The sequence below is a fragment of the Equus quagga genome, chromosome 16 (assembly GCF_021613505.1).
Source record: "Equus quagga isolate Etosha38 chromosome 16, UCLA_HA_Equagga_1.0, whole genome shotgun sequence".
NCBI lineage: Eukaryota > Metazoa > Chordata > Mammalia > Perissodactyla > Equidae > Equus > Equus quagga.
In genome coordinates this window covers 23,098,647-23,120,707 of record NC_060282.1, presented here as the reverse complement: position 1 = coordinate 23,120,707, position 22,061 = coordinate 23,098,647, and the positions used below count along the sequence as shown (strand labels likewise).

Here is a 22,061-nt window from a genome sequence, read left to right as displayed (position 1 = left end):
TAATTTGGGAACTCTGAATATGCAACAGCACCTCAATAAGAGCTTCAACCACAGAGTCACATCCCAGAGGGCAGGATTTATTACTCATTAAACTCTTTTCTGCACCATGTGCCAATGGTTTCCACTGTTTGGGAGGAGGATGCCTTATCAAGAACATTTATTCTTGTTAGAGAGTGCTGTAAAGCTACAGAGAGCTTTTCAACTTTTAATTATCAAACGGTGAAATAGAATTTCAGATGAATCCCTCAGATGTAATTTATATTGTAATGTTTTATATTGCTTTATGTACAAATGTCAGGAAAGATGGCTCTAAATGAATTTTATAGAATTAAGGAAGGGGAAGCTCCAGAGATGAGGGCCCCTCTGGTTTCATCTCAGCAGGGAGCCACTAGCATCTCAAGGACCAAGATAATGAAATCTTCATTGAAAACTGAAAAAGTCAGAGGTAAAGGCCTTTCAGACTACATATTTGGCTTCTAAGGTAAAATTGTAAGTTAAAGCCAACAACAAGGTTTCATCGTTTTTCTCTTTTCATTATATTTGCCTTTTTCTTATGAACATGACCAAGAATTCACTTCTTGGTGCTCTCATAGAGGTCACCAAAACTATATAATTGCTCATTTTCTCACCTCTTTTAGCCTTTGCAAATTTAATGCAGAAACAGTCTGGGTTATTTTTCTAGTTTAGATGCCGTACCTTCTCTCTTGCTTTCAAAAAAAAAGCAAGCCTTACAAAACAACAGTTGCTCACAAATAAAATAAAAGCAAGTTCCCATCTGTCATCATTGGTCTTTTAAAATTGTAAGTTGTCTTTCTAATTTCTCTTCAATTTTTGACATACAACTCAAAACACCTTTTCACAGAGAGGTTATGTGGTTGTTTCAAATACCGTCTAAAAATTCTATATAAACAGATTTGATTAAATTGGGAGCACAGATGACTGATACTCTTAAAATAATTGCTGCCTTAGTAGTTCAACATGTGAGCCCTGCCGTTTATTACACTTTTAAGTGAACTAATCTAAATTAAAATCTTCTAAGATCAATAGCTCTTAAAAAAATAAAAACCCACAGCGCATTCTTAATGCATTACTAGACTAGATAAGTCATAATTTTAGAACTTGAAAGTCTATAGCAGCCCAAACTAAGGCAGACTTGAAGTAGTATTTTACAACAGTCCCCTTTTATTTTTTGCACAAATATATTTATAAAGGTCAGCCATCCCAAGTGTAAATTTCTCCAAACGTACCATGTTCCTTCTCTCTGCATACCTCCTCACTTGAAAGATACCATCATTTTCTTTTGATGCATGACAGTACTCATCAACCTGGTCTTTTATTACCTAGCCAACAATTTGAGTCATTCATCTTTGCCTTGCTATTAGGTGATGGTAAAATTTTTGTGAATTTATAGAAAGAAAATGGTGTAAACAATTCAGTTAAAGTTGAAACTCCCTCAAAGATGTGATATTGGAAATCAGGCAAACGCCTCTGAGCCTTGGAGACAGGCCTAATGTCCATGGGGAGTCAGAGTTGGTAGAAATCAAGTACGGCGGTCCCCTTTTGATTGGCTTCCATGGCAAGGGATAGAGAAGCCCTAATTTGAAAAGGACAGATCCAAGTTTTGACTAACCCATGTCTGTAAGAATGTCTGGAGAAAGTTTTACTTACAGGCTAAGAGAAACTTGAATGTGGTGCTGATAAACTGTGAGATTAGCAGTTGAGAGTGTTTTCTAAACAATAATCTCAGAGTTCTACTGTGTTCACGAAGCAATTAACTGTTGTCTTTTACACCCTCAGTTCATCTACTTTGTGTTTGGGAAAAATTTGAGGCCAACTCAGGGCTAGAATTCTTTGGGAGGGAGTCCACGTGCCTCTGTTCAATCTTCATAATTTAGACTGAGCTTGCAAACAAGAAAGAAAAGAAGACTCCTGGTCAATGCCAGGGCTCTGGCTGCTAGGGTAGCCTTCTCCATTTGCCACATCACTTTGGTCAAAGAGGAAGCAAAGGGGAATGTTAGGAGAATATATTCTCTTAAGAATTATTCTACCATCTTACCCTGAACACCCATGCTGCTGTTCTTCCTTCCTCTGTGCTGTAACCTCCCTGCCTCCCACTCCTCTATCACATTGTCTGGTCATAAGTGTGGTCATTAAGCATAAGTTTCATACTGCCTGGCTAATATCATGTAACACCCCATCCTTAAAATGCTCTCAGGAAGCCAAGAGTCTTGAGAGGTGGTAGAAGCTGTAGTACTGGGAAGGCTCAGTGCTATATTAACAAAAAATGTAAGACGTTCCTACAGTATCATCTATGGTGTGTGGAATTTTACTAAAATGGAAACCAGGGTATTAGAGTGGTCATTTACCTTTGACACTGCTTTATTGGGTGTTTACACTCAAGCTAATTACTTATTAGTAACTAAGGCTTAGAAGCAGTGAGAAGATTGACTTTCGTATGGCATGTAGACTCACTCTAATTGATCTATAGGAGGATCTTATGTGGGAAAGAAGTCAAGAGACCTATTTGCAGCTGCAAATGTTAGGCCCTGGCATCCTTTAAGAACAGGCAACATGTCTTGAAAATCTTTGGAGGTTTAGGCAATATTCTAAGCACTGTTCAAGCATTATCTCATTTAAAAATCACAACGACCCAATAAATTAGATGCTATTATAATCATCGACCTTTTACACATAAGGAAACATTAAATGCTTTCCCAAAGTTACCTACTTCATAAATGACAGAGCTGGGATTCAGACCCAGATTTTCTGCTCTTGGGGTTCATACCCTTAACCACTGCCATAGAGCCTCTCCTTGTCTGTACTGATCACAACTTCTAACAGCTGGGCTCACCATCTACGAGGACTTCATCTGAGGGCTGACATCCTCTGGGAGCCCCAGGTGAAGCCATGGTTGAGGCAGGCAATTTTACACATTCTCATACTCTCATTTAGTAGGACTTGGTATTAGGTTTCACCCCACACTTGAGCTCTCGGTTTTCCACGGAAGACCTCTGGGCTGCCTGATCACTCACTGAAGCCTAAGTCTCCTTTCTGACAAGTGAGGACCAGAGAGCCTTGCAGTATCCTTTGCATCCCTATTGATGGCCACACTCTGTCTTTACTCCAGAGAGGACCTCAGTCTCCATTCTCCTCCAGGGGTTTCTGCTCCTTTGTACAGAAATCCTTGAGCTTATTGCTCTTAAAATCATGACTGAGTTTGTCACAGTTTTTGACATTAGACCATTAGAATATGGACTTGGTCATCATTGCAGTATCAGCATTGAGCACATTGCTGGCATAGAGTAGGCATGCAATAAACATTTCTTGAATGAATGAATGGGAAGTTTCTGCATCTTATGTTTCAATTTAGACGGCAGACCTGAGGCCAGGATCAAGCTCCCGCACCTTCACTACTTGGTCTTTGCCACTAGGAAATTAACCATCTTCTCCTGGGCCTAAGTTTTAACACATGACAATAAACAGTATGTGCCAACATTTAAACTGTCCCACTTACTCAGATAACACAGACACTGAAGGTCTACTCCCCTGACCAGAACCCTTCATGTTTTAAAAATGTGATCTACCTGATTTTATGTAATGTGTGAACAGACATAAGAATGAGACTAATGATGACATTGGCATAAATAGGCTATCAATATTAAAATAACATGATGGACTCGTTAAAATGTAACATTAATTAGAAACCTGAACTAATTTCATTGTTAGCCATTAATACTCTGGGGACATAATCATACTTCTTGAAATACTGAAATGAAAGTTTATGGTATCTTTTTTGTGCAGAGTAATATGAAAATTTCATAACATAAAGTCATACTTGATTTTTAAAAACATACTTTATTTAAAGCAATCATGTTTCACTTTATTTTAACAGTTTTTTGAGTTATAACTTATCTACCATAAAATTCACGTTTTATGTATACATTTCAAGGATTTTTAGTAAATTTACACAGTTGTGCAATATTATCACATTCTAGTTTAAGAACACATCCTCCTTAATGTACCTCACATACAAGACAGTTGCTCAATTTTAATTTCTCAACTTATCTTCAGATGTGGTGGTACAAACCACAGAAAAGACTCTGAAGACATTGGGAACTATTGAAGAAACTGAGCAAAGAATCAGCATTGAGTATTGGCTAGTACACCTGGTATATTGAGCTCCTTTGGGGAAACTCCCTTCTCTCACCTTTTTGTTTGCACTTGAGAAGCGCCTGGTTAGTTTCAACTTGACAAGCTCTTGATGGGTAACATCCAAGGCAGAGGCAAAGCTGGGGAGAAGAGTGGAGGGGCAGAAGGATCAAGTTATTACTATGAGCAAATTCTCCAAAAGTGGTGCCTTTTCAGGCCATGAGACTCAGAGAGAACATTTTCAAAGTGTAGAACCTATTTTAAGTGCTCATTCCTCTGATAGTAAAATCTTATATAAGGGGATGCAATCTTTTGCCATAGGGAGAGGAGAACAAAGAGTTGTGTGAAGCCTTTGTGATAAGAATACCATATTAGTCAGAAGAGGATAGATTATGCTGCAAAAACAAACAAGCCACAGAGCTCAGATGCTTACAGCAACAAAGATTTGTTTTTCCTCATGTTACGAGTCTGACTACGTGAAAGTAATTCATGTGACTTTCACCCTCAATCTATTGGGAAATAGCAAGATGACCACATCCAATTTCAAGGGGGCAGAGATGTCCTCCCCCATGTCCAGAGAGAGAGAGCAATTGAAAATCAGTGAATGGTAGTAAAGATTGCCACATATATAGGGATATTTAATGAAATGAGGGGAAAAAAGGTCAAGATATAAAAACTTTAGCACCAAAACTCTTTTTAGTGAAAGAGTTCTTCTCATTTGGGAGACTATCTTGATAAACATCTCAAAGTGAGGGTAGAGAAGCCTTTGACCAACTAAATAACTTGCCTGGTAACTAACCAGGCAACAGAAGATTATCCCTGAATTACCCTGAAAGTGATGTTAAGAATTTGCTATGATTCCAAGAAGAAGAGAAAAGAACAGAAAAAAGATGAAGAGACAGAAGTCATCTAAAAAGACTGAGACAAAGAGAATGAACAACTGGAGAAAACAAACCTCTTAGTAAAATGACTGAATTATCCTTTCAGAACAGTGATGTGCACAGTTCCATTTCAGATTTTTCACATGGCTGCAATTTAATTTCCTCCTTCATCTTCATCCTCAATCTTTAGTAAGTCTGCTACGTCCATCAATGCACTATGTGCATAGATTTCTTCTGTGAAAAAATGAAGGAGGGTTTCTTTTCTGGTTTAATGCATTGCTAAATGAAGATGGCTTACATGGAAGCAGAGCTTGGAGGCAGACACCGTCCTCCTCCTTGTACTTTTTCTGTTCCCTAAGAAAGTTGCCAAAATATCAGAAAGACTTTGGATTTCCGTAGATCGTGGAACTTGGGGTTGAAGCCAATTATCTCAAGGAGCCAGGAGCTCCCCATTTGTTTATATCAGCGTATATCCAGAATTTTTAACAGGGTAAGAAATTTGAGTCTTAAAGAAAGTTTTTGTTGTGTTTATTGAGATTCTTGAATCTAGTCTCCAAATTTGGAAATGTAACATTGTCTTATGGGTTTTGATTCTTTCCTTTACAATTTTTCCTTTCTCTTGTACTTTTCATCATTCCTTCTCCATTTCACATGAAGAAACACCAGCCCCGGTTTGCATAACTCTAATACAGTCAGTGGAGGAACCAGGAGTTTATGCCACCAATTTTCATTCCTACTTCTGGAGCCTTAGATTACACATATATTTTAGAAATTTCTTTTCAGCTGAAGGAAAAAATTCACCAAATACTGTGAATGGAGATGGGCATGGGAAAGTGGTGCATCAAGGGGGTGGAATTGCGGAGAGTAAGGGACCTCTGTCAGCAATGGCTCTTGAGGCTTGGAAAATCAACGTGGCTAGGATGCTTGAAAATGCAAAGGTTCCAGCTCCAGCTTTTGCCACGTGGTTGTGCCCTTTTCTAATTTAAGCTGTGATTATAAGGATGATAAAATGGAAAAATAAATATTTGTGCAATGACTGAGAAGAGCCAATTAGTTTTGCACCAGTGAGAAATAATGCAGAACTCCTCATGTCTTGTAATAAACTGGCTCTCTACACGTATATTTTAAAATGAATATATACTGTCCAAAGGTACTTAAAAGTTTAAATAGCACTTGAATAAACATATTCTGCAACTTTTAGTAAAAGACATAAGCAATACAGTATCTGTATTTTGATAAGAAAAATAATTAAAATAGGATCTAGGTGTGTAATAATTTAACTAGTAAATGTCAGAGTTGTCTTTTTTTGCTTCCATAATGCATTGGCTTCCATGACTTTCTCCTCTCTCTTTATTTTCTCCCCTTCAAGGAAGCATAGATATAGCTAAGACGTGCCAGTTAACAGTGAAATTTCAAGCTTAACATCCTTGCCAGCTCCATTTGTTTTTTAAGGCAGGGAAGTCCAGTCTATTATACCCTTTTCTCCATGTTAATTGACCTGACAACTAGATCTGAAAGTACTTTGAGATTTTTTTCATATTTGATCAGGCAGAATTGCCTATCTGATTACAGGTTGGTTTTATATATGAAGAGTTAATATGGATATCTTTTATTTATTGAGTAATTAGTATTAGCTTTACATGCGAAACGCATTTTATATAAATTATTGCATTTTACTCTTCCGCAATCCTTTGAGAAAAATCTAATTATCACTATTTTGTAGTTAGGAAAACAGGTTCAGGAAGGTTATGACAACCCAGCTGGTGAGTAGAGCGATACTCAAGTCTACATGAGTTCAAAAGGTTTCTCTGAATTGCTGTGTAATATTTTCTCACCAGTATGTTCCATCCATCCTTCCATCTATCCATTTAGTCATTCCTTCCTTCCTTCATTTATTCCTAAATTGTATTATTCACCCATGATATACCAGATACCCTATACCAAGAAATTCGGGATACAAAAGTGTGAAATGGCAAAACCCCTACTTACCAAGAGCTTGCATTCTTGTAGGACTAGACAAGCCAAGAAACAAAAAAATAGAGTAACACAGATAGCGCTAAGGGCTCTGAAGGGAATGAGGAATGCAACGTGCAGGAGAGAAATTGTCTGTGGCTGAGGTCTCACTGCTTTCACAGGGATACCTGAGAAGTGCTCTCTGAGGAGGTAACATCTGAGCCGAGACCCTCAGGATGAGAAGGTGGCATCCACATGCACAGCCAGAAGGTGGAGTGTCCCAGGAAGAGGAGGCCATCCTGGAGAGATGTCTAAGAGAGCTATTTCTAGGTAAAGGTAGCTTACTCTTTTGAGTGCCAATTTTAAAAACAAGGTAACTAGTTCGGTGGAAATTATCTATAATCATTTATATACCATGCTGCTCTCTAGAAGAGAGGCCACTGGACGTATCTTCTGGTTTTTGTTGATTACATTAAGGCAAGTATTACATCCTCAGGTGTTCATTTTAGATAAACAACTTTAAAGTCTATTTATTATATGCACCACATTTATTTTTGAAACCTAGCAAAAAGAAATCTCATGTGATAGTGCTTAGGGGAAAATGATAGGCAAGTCACACTTCTAATTAGTCTTTTCACATTACTTAATGTCTTAGTTAAATTACTTTTTTTGGTAGCTTTCCCATTTCCTCTCATCTACTGAATAATAAGTTTCTGAGTGTTTGTAAACACTATGCTGAACAGTAATAACTGAAACTCTTGGTAAAAGAGATCTGCAATGCAGAGCGACAAGGATGATTTTGCCCTGAGGCTGTTGGGAGAGATATTATTTCTTGTGCACTGTCATTACTTTCACAATTAGACTAAGCCAGAAAAGATTCACCTTCTTATGACATTTCCCTGAAAGACAGGAAAATATTTGCATTCATATGACAAAGTAAACGTTTCATTTTAAGTTGTCTAACTACTCAGAACAATGTTATAAGCTTCAGTGTCTATAATTTCAGGCTCTAGAGAGTGAGATTTCCTCTGTAGAGCCATGAGAAACTGTAAGATAACGTGCAATGTGTAATATTGTTTTGATTGACAGAGCCAGATCTAATAACCCAAGGGGCTACAAGAGCAATTTCTAACTTCTAGTGTTGGCATTGAAGGTAACTGGGCTGGTGATAATCACTTTTCTCCTCTCTCTTTCTTCAGGTTTTGTGAATGAATGTTATATACTTTAAGTATAAATGTGTTGGCAGTACTGCTAGTTGGTGATTACTATGGTATGATACACTGTACTGAATGAATTGCTTTTCAAAGACATTCTCTCTTAGATTATAAATTCTCAGAGGGCAGGAGTTGTGTCTGTCTAAATTACTAGAGCTCAGTGTGAGCTTACAGTTTAGCCATTCGCAGTAGGAATTTCATCAAGGCTTGGGAGGAAGAGGAGATGGGATGATGTGCCAGTTGTTGAGTTGAACAATGAGCTGAATTGCCTCCAAGGGCTTCTTGCTTTCTTCTTTCACTTTTCTCCCAATGAAAAACAACTTCTGTGAGCTTTGGCCTGTTCAGTTTGCTAGTAAACAAGACGTGAGATGGGATGTGGAATTGTATGTACTGACTCATGGGGGAGTTATGGAACAGCGGCCACAACCATCAAATCTTCTTGGTCCAGTAGGTAGAGGACAGGCCTGGGAGTCTCCTAGCAAGAGCAAAAGGAAAGAAAATAGCTTTATTATCAATGCTACTTTAGGATTCACCAGACAGTAGCCTCATAAAAATCGGGCAAATTTGGTTTAAAAAGATGTGTGTGAAAGAGTTTTTAGGGCAGTGAAACTACTGCGTATGATACTATAATGGTGGATACTTGTCATTATACATTTGTCCAAACCCACAGAATGTATCACACTAAGAGTGAACCCTAATGTGGACTCTGAGTGATTATGATGTGTCAGTGCAGGTTCATCAAGTGTAACAAATGTACCACTCTGGTGGGGGATGTCGATAATGAGAGAGTGCGAGCATGTGTGGGGGCAGGGAGCTTATACGAAATCTCTGTACCTTCCACTCAATTTTTCTGTGAACCTAAAACTGTTGTGGAAAATAAAGTCTATTAATAATTAAGAAATGACATGTAAATAATTAACTGTTGACAGGCTTATAAATCATTACTAAAATACACATTAAGTTGGACAGCAAAAATAAAAAGGAAAGTGTATATGTGCCCATAAATACACAAAGAATTCCATGAAGGTATTCGGGATATTCTTAAAATTGATTTGTTCCCTGGACCTTAGCCTAGGATCTTAGGTAGGAGGACTTATTGTCCATTGTCTACCTTCTTGAACTTTCAAGATATTTTGCTGTGTATATATGGTACTTTTTAAATTAAAAATAAATTAAAAGTTTAATTTAGGTGGTATCTACTTTATAGTACATTTTATTTGTTTTATCCATAAATGACTTCTCAGTATTTAATATGAATATTTTGCAATACTAAATACTTAGGAAGTATTTTGTCACCTCTGAAGGAGGAAGGGGGTTATTTTTACTCACAAAAGTCTTCTGAAGTGGCTCAGTACTGTCCTTCAAAATTTTATGGTTAGGAAATTGGGGCAGAAGGAAGCAAATTTATTCATTGACACACTGAAAATTGGTAAAAAGGACAGAATTAGAACTTGCAGCCCCCAGATTTACCGACTGGGTGCATTCAGCAGGACAGCATGGGCAATTCAGCAGTAGTATCAGTTAAAATAGGTGGTGGGCTGGATTCAGGTGTCTAATAAGCTAGCCCTAAGGAGAACTAGCCTCAGAGAAGAGTGTAACATGCAGAAGTATGCTATATTGTCTAAGCCATTGGGTAGAAATTAAATAATCACATCTACCCAGCAAAGAGTTTGACTTAGTAGCTAACGACTATGTGGATTAGAGTGGAATGCCCAAAGGCCTGTAATCTGGCCAGTCGACAGTGAGAGGGAGGTATCTGAGCAGACAATAATCCAGTGTGTTCAAACCTCAGGACTAATCAGTGTACCTGACTTTAGCTGGCGGCCTGGTCTTTATTAAAATGTTAAGGAGAAATGACTACATAGTATACAACAGATTAAAAAGAGCTATTCCCTGTTCACTGACAGCAACATCCATAATAATGATGGTTCTAAGAAGTGATGGAGAATTAGTATGCGTTGGGACATTACATTAATTAAAGAATTGATTTCTACTTATGTTTTCTTCAATAGAAAATAGCCAAGGGCATCTGGGTTTACTATTTACTAGCTTTCTTGGAAACTAACTGGTGACTAGAAAATGGAGGTTATGCCAAATCCCATTCTAACCAACTTCTGTCAAAAACTGTTCATATGGTTTTGTCATATTGATTTTTGTTGCATAAATAATACTTAAAATATGAGGATATTGTCAATGTCTGTGTCTTGGATATTATTTTTTGTAGCAGTTTAATCAGAACATTTATAATGTTTAAAATGAAACTTTTTTCTCTGTGAATGATGACATATCACAAGTCTAGTGAAGACTCAGAGAAAAATCTTAGTTTTAGATTTGGAAGGGAATGTTATTCTAGGTGCATAAGTCTTTTAAAAAATCTGTTGCCAACTCTAATATTTTCAATAATGCATTAAGTGTTTGCTCGTTAATAATTAAATAAATGTTTTTCTTCTCTTTTGGAGTTAGCTGATTGTGAAGGAAATGGAAGCTCCTATCATCTTCTCACTGACCAATATCAGGATGATGGAGAAGAGAGTTTAGGGTTTCAAAAGGTAATACGATGCCTCACTGGTTGGAGCTGGATGCAAATTCAAAGAACTCATCTTCTGATGGTGGTGATGAGATTTGCGACAATTGGATCAGCAGCATTTTAAAATGTAGACTCACTGGCTGCAAATTCATTAATACCAAAAGAAGAGATGAATTAATTGCAGTGCCTGGTGGTTGTGCTTCCAAGCAGAAAACCCAGCTGCCGTCCCTTGATGCATTTGGAGTTTGATGTGAAAAGCAATGGCTCAGTCTTTCAGGGCAAAGCTTCCAGGCAGCTTTTGTCTTGTCTCCTGGACTATCTCCTGAGAGGCAGTCTTGTCAGCCTCAAGTCAAATAAATCCAGGCTTCGAGATTCAGAGGAGAAGATGAGCTATGCCTTTGCTCTCTTGGCATTCATCTGGGGACTCGCTGTGAAAATCCTTCTCCTAAGACGAATTATCAGCCCCTCAAGACTTTCACTAAAGGAAAGTAAACTGTACTCATGAAAATTAAATGATAGCATTCCAGATAATGACAAGAGGACCCTCTCTTTTAAGTTCAAGAATTCAACGCTTTAGTTTTTAGTGATGCTCTGTGCATTTATAGACCAAGGAGCCAGAACATTAGAGAGTATGTTTTTGTCTATCCTTCTTATTCTAATGCCTTAAAATCATGGCATAGGTCCCTGGAACCCTCTCTAGCTTGCCAATGTAAATAAAATAAACAGAGACACATACACAGTTGTGGGAATGTGAAACCAGCAGAAAACGCCTTTGTAGTTTACAAGACACAGACAACCACATCTAGCTCAGAGGGTGAATTTAGGGGTTAACTAGTTTAAATTTGCAGAGCGGAAAGGAAGCATGGGACATGGAGACTAATCAATAAAATATACCCTTTGTAAACGCCTTAACCACCTAGCCCCAATATTTCCCCCCACCGCTAGTTTATATTTGTATTATTCATTTGAATCTATCAGGCTTAATAAAATATTTCTTTTATTGTTTCAGTATCAATATTTTATCAAGCCCTTCTTTTCTCAACAAATGCAAATTGCATTTGCGCTGGAACACTTCTACAGCTCGATCTCTTTAAAAATAAAAATGGCAAAAAAAAGAGAGAGTTATATAGTCCCAACTTATCAAGAAGAAAATAAAGTTCAGATGGCTTTCAGTCCATTTTCAAGTAAAGTATGAAATGTCAGGAGATGGTTTGTGTTTTATACATGTTTACTTTAGATTAAAATGAAATTTTCATAACATTCTTTAAAATGCAATCCAATTAAATTTCCAATGTCTTTGTTTTCACATTCCTGGGATGGAACTTTTGAAAAACTCACACTGTAGTGATAACTATAAAACCACCTTGCTAAGGAAATGCTACCCAACTTAGAAATAATATCTTTATGGTCCATATGGGAATATGTAAGTCCAGAATCTTCAGCAGGTAATTAAACTGATTGAGTTTGCATTTCCTCTCCTGTTGCGTCAACAAAAAGGGAGAATTCTAAAAGGCACTCTACTGCTAAGCAGGTAGAATGAGGAAGGCACAAATCTATTATTTGAGAAGATTGAGTGCACAGAGTTGGAGGGATCTATCCAAAGTCGTGGAGCTGACGGCAGGTTCAAGGCTCCAGGTCTTCTTCCAACAACCTCTACTCTCTTGATGGATTCTTCCTTTCATGGGTAATTCTTAGTCTTCTGCTAACCCTGGGGCCAATTTCTCAGGGACAGCCAAGACATTTTACTCAGACACGGCCAAGTACAGAGCAACTCATATGTATATAAAATTGGTTATATGCCAGAGACTGTGCTAAGAACTTTTACAGGCATTATCATTTTCACTCTTCAAAGAGCTCTGTAAGAAGGATTCTATTAATGCCAGAATTTTGCAGATGAGAAACGGAAAACTACAGAGGTCAGGTAACTTGTTCAAGGTCACACACGTAAGGAAGTGGTCAAACCAGAAACTGAAACTGTCTACCTAATTCGAAAGCCCATGCATTAAATTACGTTACTATACTGCCTTTCCACACACACAAGAAAGATACAAACAGGATGAAAATTCACGTTTATTTTTTAAAAACAAGCACATTTTCATATCTCTTTTTAAGGGATAGTTACATGCAAACAATGGCAACATGAAGCATTTCTGAAATATGAGCTTAAATTTTGGGAATGCAAATTGTGAGAACTCAGTACTTCAGTGATCACTGTGGTTTTGCATAAATACACACATCCTTTCTGCAAGTGAAATATCAGACAATGTGTAAGACACCTGTGTAAACTATTTTTGCACAAGTATTAACAACTGCTTGTAAAATCCTATTAAGAAATTTATCCCGGTAACAGTGAGCACTGGGGAGCTGAACCAGGTCTTTGGTTGTGTCAGTGATGTTCTGCCCTGACGGAATATCTATTCCCAGAGGTGACTGTTATAAATTGCATTTTGCTCCTTCAGTTGCTACAAGCTTGTGATGGAGAGTGGGCGGAGAGGACAACCTGTAATTCAGGATGATTTGGAAGCCGGTTGCCTAGGAAACTAGGATGAGCAGCATAATGCCCACCAAAACCGACTGTCAACAAGAGAGGGGATTTTCTTTTTAGATATGAGTTGCTTTCCAAATACATATTTTGTGACTCTTGTGGAGTCCGTTTAGGGCCATTAGCCCTTGGGTGGCAGTGCATGCCGAAGTGGCCAAAGGTTAGTCAAGGAGGATGGGAAATTTTTCATAAATGTTGTGCTGACAACATATTGGGGGCTGGGGAGGATTGTTTGGTTAAAATGAGTTTGTGAAACAATAAGGTGATCAACAGATGAATATTTTACACAGTGTATGCAATTATTCAGCTTAACTCATGTACATCTAAATATATAGCAGCAAAACATTTTTAGCACACAAGTTTTATTTGCTGTAATCAACTGTTCCCTGCTCTTATGCTACTTACATCAGAAGCTTTGGTTTATAGTAGTTATCTTCAAGGGTAGCACTTAGAAATTCACAAACCTTTGTTGAAAACAGTACCTAATTTCCCAGTACTTTAAAAATATGCACATTTAATTTTTAAAAGTATATGTACACATATACACTTTATAGGTATGTATATTTGTGTATATATATTTAAGTCAAATTATATGAAATTACTGATTGTAGACCATATTGGGTCTATAAAGTGGCAATTTTTTTAATGTTTTAATTTTTGAAACATTTTTTTCATTTTTATTTAGTTATTTATTTTTAATTGCAGTAACATTGGATTATAATGTTATATAGCTTTTGGATATACATTGTGATATATTTCAAATTCTGTGTAGATTACATCATGTTCACCACCCAAAACTAATTATAGTCCATCCCCTCACATGTGACCCTAATCACTCCTTTTGCCCTCCCCCCCTTCCCCCACGGTAACCACCAATCCAGTCTCCATTGCTATGCGTTTGTTTGTCATTGTTTTTATCTTCTACTTATGAGTGAGATCATACGGTATTTGACTTTCTCCCTCTGACTTATTTCACTCAGCATAATACCCTCAAGGTCCATCCATGTTGTCACAAATGGACGGATTTCATCATTTCTCACAACTTAGTAGTATTCCATTGTGTATAAATACCACATCTTCTTTATCCATTCATCCCTTGATGGGCACCTAGGTTGCTTCCAAGTCTTGGCTATTGTGTATAATGCTGCGATGAACATAGGGGTGCATGTATCTTTATGCCTTTGTGTTTTCAAGCTATCCCACTGCTGGGTATTTATCCAAAGAACTTGAAAAATGGCAATTTTATATAGTTCAACTTATAAATAAGTGGGAGAAATCATAGAATGCATTTTTCTGGCACAGTATTTTCTTTTTCTTTTTTGCTTGGGTCCCGATTCCCTCTTTTCCCATCTCTATCTTACCCTGTCCTATATCAGTCCTTCCCTACTCTTCTCATTTACCCTCACTCTATCCTTGCCTCACAGGAAATTCACATTAAAAAACTAGTGCATATCTCCATTCTCATAGAATCATAAAATAGACACCAGTATGTCTGTTCATCTATTAATGCATGCAATTGACAAAATTTGTGGTCCAGAATCTCAAACTTCCAGATTGTTTTCTTCCTGTTGATGTCTACAGCCAAATATTCTGTTTCCTGCATTTGAATATTGCTTATCCTTTCTTCTTTGCATTTATCCTTAATGGATTTCAGCCTGATTTTAGGTAGTTTCCTCGCTTTTTGACATTCATTCACTTCAATTCTATTTCTCTCATACATGCTAGGAACTACTCACAAATGATTCAAGCTATAAAGTGTGACAACGTGTCACACGGATGGATTAGGAATTCTTTTCTGGCTTCCTACTTTTGTATGCACAGAATAACCTATTATTTTGCAAAGCTAAGAGTAAAGATGTGTGAGAAGGAAATCCCTTGGTTTTTACTCTGCTAATGCAAGAACTAGAATTTCTCCTTCTAGGAAAGATAGCCTCTGAGAGCCATTTCTCTGGTTTCCATCAGTCGGAGCACAGCTGATGATCAGTTAGGCAAGGGGGTCACTTGAGAAGATTTTAGAATTTATGTTATAGATGAGAGTATTTGAAGTCTTAAAATAAACAAGAGGTACAGCTTCACCACAGACGTGACAGGAGATCCGACGTTCTCACTCTCAGCCAAAGGTGACGTCTCCCCTCACTACCTATTGCAATTGCCATTGAATCCCATTGTTCTTCTTGGGGGGCAATAATTATTTTATTAGGTTGTTGTGGAAGATCTCTGCTCAGCAAGATAGACAAATTCCCAAGGTGCTGAGCCACTGGGCTCTTCCAGGACCACACTACCCTGAGCTTTCTCACTAGGAAATTAGTGTCAACAGAGGGAGAAGGAAATGAGATCTCAGTGGTCTGGGGTTTATGCCTGCTTCCCAACTTTGTACTCACCCACCCTGCATGCATCTGTACAGGTCTTGAATGTTCTTTGGCCCCCATGCAAATGCCTGCCATTTGACCAGGCAGTTGCCCTTGGACTATAGTTTTGGAAAGGAAAGTGCTTTGTCATGAAATACAATGTCAATTCCTAGGAGTTTGGGGGCTGAAGCTTTCCCTGCAGCAACTCAGAAGGTTCCATTCCTAAGAATTGTGATTGGTTTGCCTGGTAGCGTTTCCTGGATGAGTCTTTTATCCTCAGCAGAGGGTACCCTGGCCAGGGAGAACAAAGGTCATTCTGGTTCTTGTGTGATTGAGGGCTGTTAGCTATTTAGAAGCTGAGTCTGCCCTTCTCCTGCCTGTCAAAAGGGTTTCAAAGCTGCCGCGCCAGGAACTGTTTCAGATTACAGACTTTGGGAACTAATGACCCATGTCCTTGCTTCAATGGCGAAATCCCAAAATGGTCCTAGGAGAGGAGAGGTAAATCCTGAAAGCTGCTTAGAGGTCATCTTAGAACTAAATCACAGGAGAAATGCGTTTAGGTTGAGAGAGAAACCCTCCCAAACAAGGAAAGAAAAAGAAAAGGAAAAAATGAGATTAGTGTACAGAAGGGTGAGTGTTTGCAGCTTACCCAGGTGTGCTCTGAAGGCCAAACCCCTACATCAGCAATTAGTGGGAAGCCTTGAGGTCCCCTACCTCTTAGAAAGCATAATAGAACCAGATAGCATGGGGAGTGTGTGTGCGCGCATGCACACACACACGCACACACCCCCACACTTCATATGATCCGACCTACAGGTCTCCCTAGGAAAGGAGTTTCTGTGGGTGAGAGAATGAGGCCAGGTGAAATTCCAAGGAGGCTGTAATTTTAGAAGACCTACCAAGAACATTGATGTAGGAGGCTTGCTATTTTCAGTCTCGGAAGCCTTCTTATTTTTTTTTTTTGGAAAGTGTGTGAATAATTGTAATGCTGCTCTGCTTCCAAAACTGGACAGTGAGTTAAACAGCAGCAGTAGCAGCAGCAGAAACAACAACAACATCAAAGCTCTTATCCTGACCGCCATGGAGTTTCTTGAAAGAACGTATCTTGTGAATGACAAAGCCACCAAGATGTACGCCTTCACACTAGACAGGTAACAGACATCTGTTTCTGCTTCACAATTTTCTGTGTCTTGAATATTCAAAAAATCCCTAGATTCTATTGCTTTAGAATTGGAAACTTTTGCTGTGCAACTCGGGGGCGTTTTGTAAAATTCTATAAACTGTTGACTGACGTGGATAATTCATATCCTGAAAAATGTAATACTCTATTTGGTTGATTTAGTTACTTAAGTATCCTAATTGCATGAAGGACATATTTTATTAATGTATTTTGCATCTGTAGATTTTCTTTCAGAAAACAGACATATACAATCTCTGCTTACCCTTCTTTTCCTCAATTATTCCCACTTTTAAGATAGATAGTAAATTTTACTAAATTATATTTAGATAGTAAATTTTTATTGAATTTATTAATTATATTCATTAAATTATACTTAGAAATTTTATTAAATTATATTAAATTATATTTTATTAAATTAAGGCTTTTCAACTATGTGGCAAATTGTGGTTACACTGATCTTAAAATTGATTGCTGTTTTCTTAAATCATATAATACCACTATCAAATATACACACTATATTAAAAATAGCTGAATTTAGTGTTTTACATAGTTCTAGTTCCAGTATCTCCCACAGTCCCACGAGCAATATATTCATTCATTTTCCCTTTATTTGACAATTATTGATGGAGTACACCTGGATGTATAATGGAGAAGAAAACATTCCCAGTCCTAGATCTCTGTCCTCTTGAAACTTCGGGTCTCATGTGGAATGCATGTAAGAAATAGGCAATTACATAATAGCACGTAAGCGTCACTCCGAGGGTGTTCAATGAGAGTACCTTGAGAGAACCTAGGTCTTAGCTGGACTTTGGGGGTCAGAGAAAGCTTTTATTTTTTCTGCTTTAGCTCCCCAACCGCCCTCCCACCCCCGTACACAGTTGCAGGTCCCCCTAGCTGTGGCATGTGGGGTGCCGCCTCAACGTGGCCTGACGAGTGGCGCAGTGTCGGCGCCCAGGATCCGAACCCTGGGCTGCCGCAGCGGAGCGCGCGAACACAACCATTCGGCCACGGAGCCCGCCCCCAGAGAAAGCTTTTAAGAAGTGATAGGCTGAGAACTGAAAAATAGAAAGGAGTTAGAGGAAGGTTAGGGAAACCCTACATGAGATGTAAGGTTAGGGAAAGTTTTTCAGGCTGAGATAACTGCCTGGTAAAGATGGAGGCAGCATATTTGAGAAGTTCAATCCAAGTGGGGAGCAAAGAGAAACACACTCAGTACATACGGATGAATGAATGAAAATCTGAAATGAAGTCCTGTTAGGAGCAGAATTGACGAGAATACTTACCCACTAATAATATACGTAACGTTGTTGTTTGTTTCATGGAACCAGATTAATATTCTACAGAGTAGCAACGTTATGTTTGATAGCATCAAATGTTTGAGCAACTGCAGAGAGACTTTTTCTCAGGATATTTATAACTTTGTTTTAAAAATGTATGACCAAGAATCTAGCCCACCTATTATCTCACATTATAAGAATTTTTTTCCCCTAGAAAATAATATTAGATGTGATTTCTTGAGATCATAAACAACAGTCTCATTTTAGGTCAGGCAGAAATTTTGGACGACAAATCGTTAACACCATGGATGCTATTAAGAGAGCATCTCTACATTGTTAAAATAACGTATTTCCCTCCTCATTAAAATACATCATTAGTACTCTGTTATGCAAATAAAGCCAACTATTTTCAGTTACAGGGTCTCATCCACTTCATAAATGGGTATGGTTTTCAGGATACTGTGACGATAAAAATTGTCAAACTCATTTTTATTTTCTTTTCAAATTAAAACAATTAAACCTGGAAGAGATGATTCCTCCTGATCCCTCATTTTACCAGTTAGGAAACTGAATTCTATAGAGAATAAATGCCTTTGTTAAGGTCAGAGGTCTAATTCTGGCAGAGTTGGGGTCTGGACTCATGCCGCCTGTCTGTGAACTTGGTGTTCCCCTCCCTCCCCCCCATCTTCCGCACACACACTCTCACCATGTGGCTTCCTGGATCCTTAATCTATTTCCTGGTGAGGTCACGTGTACCTTGATTTCCTCACCTATTCCCTTCCTTTTGTCACCTCCCCTAACCTCCTTTCTCATGTTTTGGTTCTCTCTCTATTTCTTAGATAACTTTGACCTCTGATATTCCTTCTCTTTTCTCCTTCCTTCTCTTTTTTTCTACTTATCATCAGCTTTCTATTTAAATTGTTACCAGCTGTTAAGAAACTTAACCTGAAGGAATCTTTATCATCTAATTCTACAAAAGGAGTATTTCATTTATCTATTGCTGTGCAATAAACTACCCCCAAAACTTGGTGGCTTAAATGACAATCATTTTATTACTGACAATTCCAAGGGTCAGGGTTTGGGCAGGGCTCCAGGTGGAGTCAGCTAAGTTCACTCATGAGGCTGCATTCTGCTGGTGTCTGGGCTGTGCTGGAAGGTCCAGGATGGCTTCACTCACATGTCTGAGGTCTTTGTGTTGGCTTTGACAGGTCTTTGTTCTCCTTCCCATGGCTTCTCTCTCTGTGTGGTGTCTCATTTTATCAGATTAGCCCGGACTTCGTTATGTAGTAGTTCAGGGTAGCAAGAGTACAATAGTGGAATCTGACAGTTCTCAGACAGCTTAAGCCCAGAACTGGCACGGCATCATTTTTATCTCATTTGATTGCTTAAAGCAAGTCCCAATTCCCAGATTTAATGGGTGGGACAATAGATTCCATCTCTTTATGGCATGTGCATATAGGATGACTAAAATTGTTGGATGTCATTTTTACAAACATTTTTACCACAGGAAGTAGTAATATTGGGCCCTCTAGGTGCCATGAACACTATTGTGTAGCCTCCTATGCTGTCCCCCCAAATTTGCATTTCAGTGATGTGATGCCATATGCTTTGGGCTCATGGTAACAAAGAGATACTTGTATAAAGTTGACCTACACAGTCAATATGGTTTTCTTGGTGCTGGATAGGAGGGATAAAGTTTCTCTTTTTCCCAAGTCACAAATTAAAGAAGTGCAAGAGATGTGAGGGCAGGGACAAATGGTGGGGACAAATTGCTAGAATCTTTTCGGTATGAAGCTTTAAAAGTCTGTGTGTGGGGGGAGGATGGTAGGACTTTTGGAATCATGTGTGAGGAGCTCAGTGGACCTCCTTCTGCAGTGAAACAACCATTTAACTGATAAAAATTATATTTGAAACAAAACCCAAACAATGTAAAGTCTTTGGAAATTGTCTTAAGGGCATAAGGACATACAGAAAACTGGGAACTGTGAAAATCTACTAAACCTCAGTAAGAAACAAGAGTCTGTGGCATTTGAGCCATGATCTTGAGTGTGATGGAAGCTCTACTCTGGGTGGGTATGACCAAAAGACAGGGATCCCTCTGCCCTCTGTTTCTAGTTGAGGGCTACAGTTCACCGCTACAGCAATAGGCTGCTGAAATCTCCCATTGTCCCAGCTCCATTCAATGCAGACATGGCCAAGATGACTGGAGTCCCCTTCCTCTACCCAGTCCCTACTCATAGGACAAAAATCTCTAGTCCAGGAGCAGCAAGGTCGTGAACATCCCTGCCCTGGCATGCACTTCAGCACCCACTTATGGAGCAGAGGTGTCACTCCAGGAGAAGTAGGTCACTGTGCCTTTTCCCAGTTCTGGTGCAGTGATGCAGAGGTTCTACCCATGGGAAGAGGCAGGACATAAGAACAGAGAGCTATACATCTTTCCGTTAGAGGACTGATGACACATTTGCTCAAAGTTATTTGGAACGGAACATGGAGAATTTCAAGCATAAGGGCACTGTTGAAAACAATGAAGATTTAGCTGGTAAGCAATCAAGTGTAGGCTGGTTGCTCCATGAGAGCAACAAGCTAAATGGTAGACTGGCTGGATGTTTAACAGAAACAGCCAGGGAAAGACAGAGATAAAAAGAGCCCTCCTGGAGTTGGCACAAGCCAATAAGATTGGCCTCAAAACCACCCCTGTAAAGGAAGCTGTTACGGACTGAATGTTTTTGTCACTCCCAAATTCATATGTTGAAGCCCTAACTCCCATGTGACTGTATTGGAGATAGGGCCTTTAAGGAGGTAATTAAGGTTAAATGAGGATATTAGGGTGGATTTCTGATATGATAGAATTGGCGTCTTTACAAAAGAGGAAGAGACACCAGAGATCTTTTCCTCTATCACTGGAGTACATAACGAGAAGACAGCCATCTACAAGCCAGGAAGAGATTTCGCACCAGACACCAAATTTTCCAGCATCTTAATCATGGACTTGTAACCTTTAGAACTATCAGAAAATAAATTTCTGTTGTTTAAGCTATCCAGTCTGTGGCATTTTGTTATAGCAGCTGGAACAGACTAATACAAGGCCCAACTTCAATTGGACCTGAATGTGGAGCTATTTATGCCTCAGGGCATTGTTGAAAACAGTAGAGCAATCAGCGAGTGATTAAGGAGGCCAGCAGATGGGTGTGAAACCCATACAGCAGAGCAGCCAGAACCTTAACAGTGAGACCACGGAAAAAGATAGTCAAAGCAAACATGATTAAAGTGATCACCATCCCTGGGCAAAGGGGTGGGGGCAGCTAAGGATAACTGTGCACATGCCCAAGGCTGCACTCTCTGGGGAATGATAATAGAGGCTGCACATGCAGGGAAAGTCAGAGGAAATAGACTCCACTGAACTAGACAAGCCAAGTCACTGAGCATACAAAAAAGCAAACAAGTAATAGCAACAACAACAAGCCCATGGGGGATCAGTATCCAGAATTGCTACAATGTATTATCTAAAACATCCACTTTTCAGAAAAGTATCATAAGATGTACAACAAAACAGGAAAGAATAACCTATACACAGTAAAAAGATCATGTAATAAAAACTGCCTTTGGGAGGGCCAAGATATTGGACTTAGCATTCAAAGATTTTAAAGCAGCTATTATAAATATGTTCAAAGAATTAAAGAAAATCATGTTTAAAGAATTAAAGATAGGTATGATGACAATGTCTCATAAAATAGAGAATATCAATAAAAATAGATAAAAATTATAAAAATGAACTAAATGGAAATTCTGAAGTTGAAAAGTACAATAAATGGAATGAAAGCACTCAGCAGTTGATATGAGCTGGCAGAAGAAATAATCAGTGAACTTGGTTTGCCTTCTAAACTGCCCAGGATAAGTTCTCTCTCCTGGTCACTTACCGCCTGGTTTTCTCTAGCCACAAAGTTCACGAAAAATATAAAATAAAGTAAACTTTCATATGACCGCAGTAAA

At 38.6% G+C, this 22,061-nt stretch overlaps 1 protein-coding gene across 1 annotated transcript in view; it reads left to right on the top strand.

Annotated features, from left to right (window-relative positions):
- The first annotated feature begins 16,694 nt into the window (after positions 1 to 16,694).
- Positions 16,695 to 22,061, top strand: part of SLC30A8 (solute carrier family 30 member 8) — a 32,970-nt gene continuing 27,603 nt past the window's right edge. The window contains exon 1 of the mRNA XM_046642572.1: positions 16,695 to 16,765. Within this exon, the coding sequence (XP_046498528.1) occupies positions 16,695 to 16,765 (71 nt within the window). The remainder of the gene's footprint in view (positions 16,766 to 22,061) is intronic.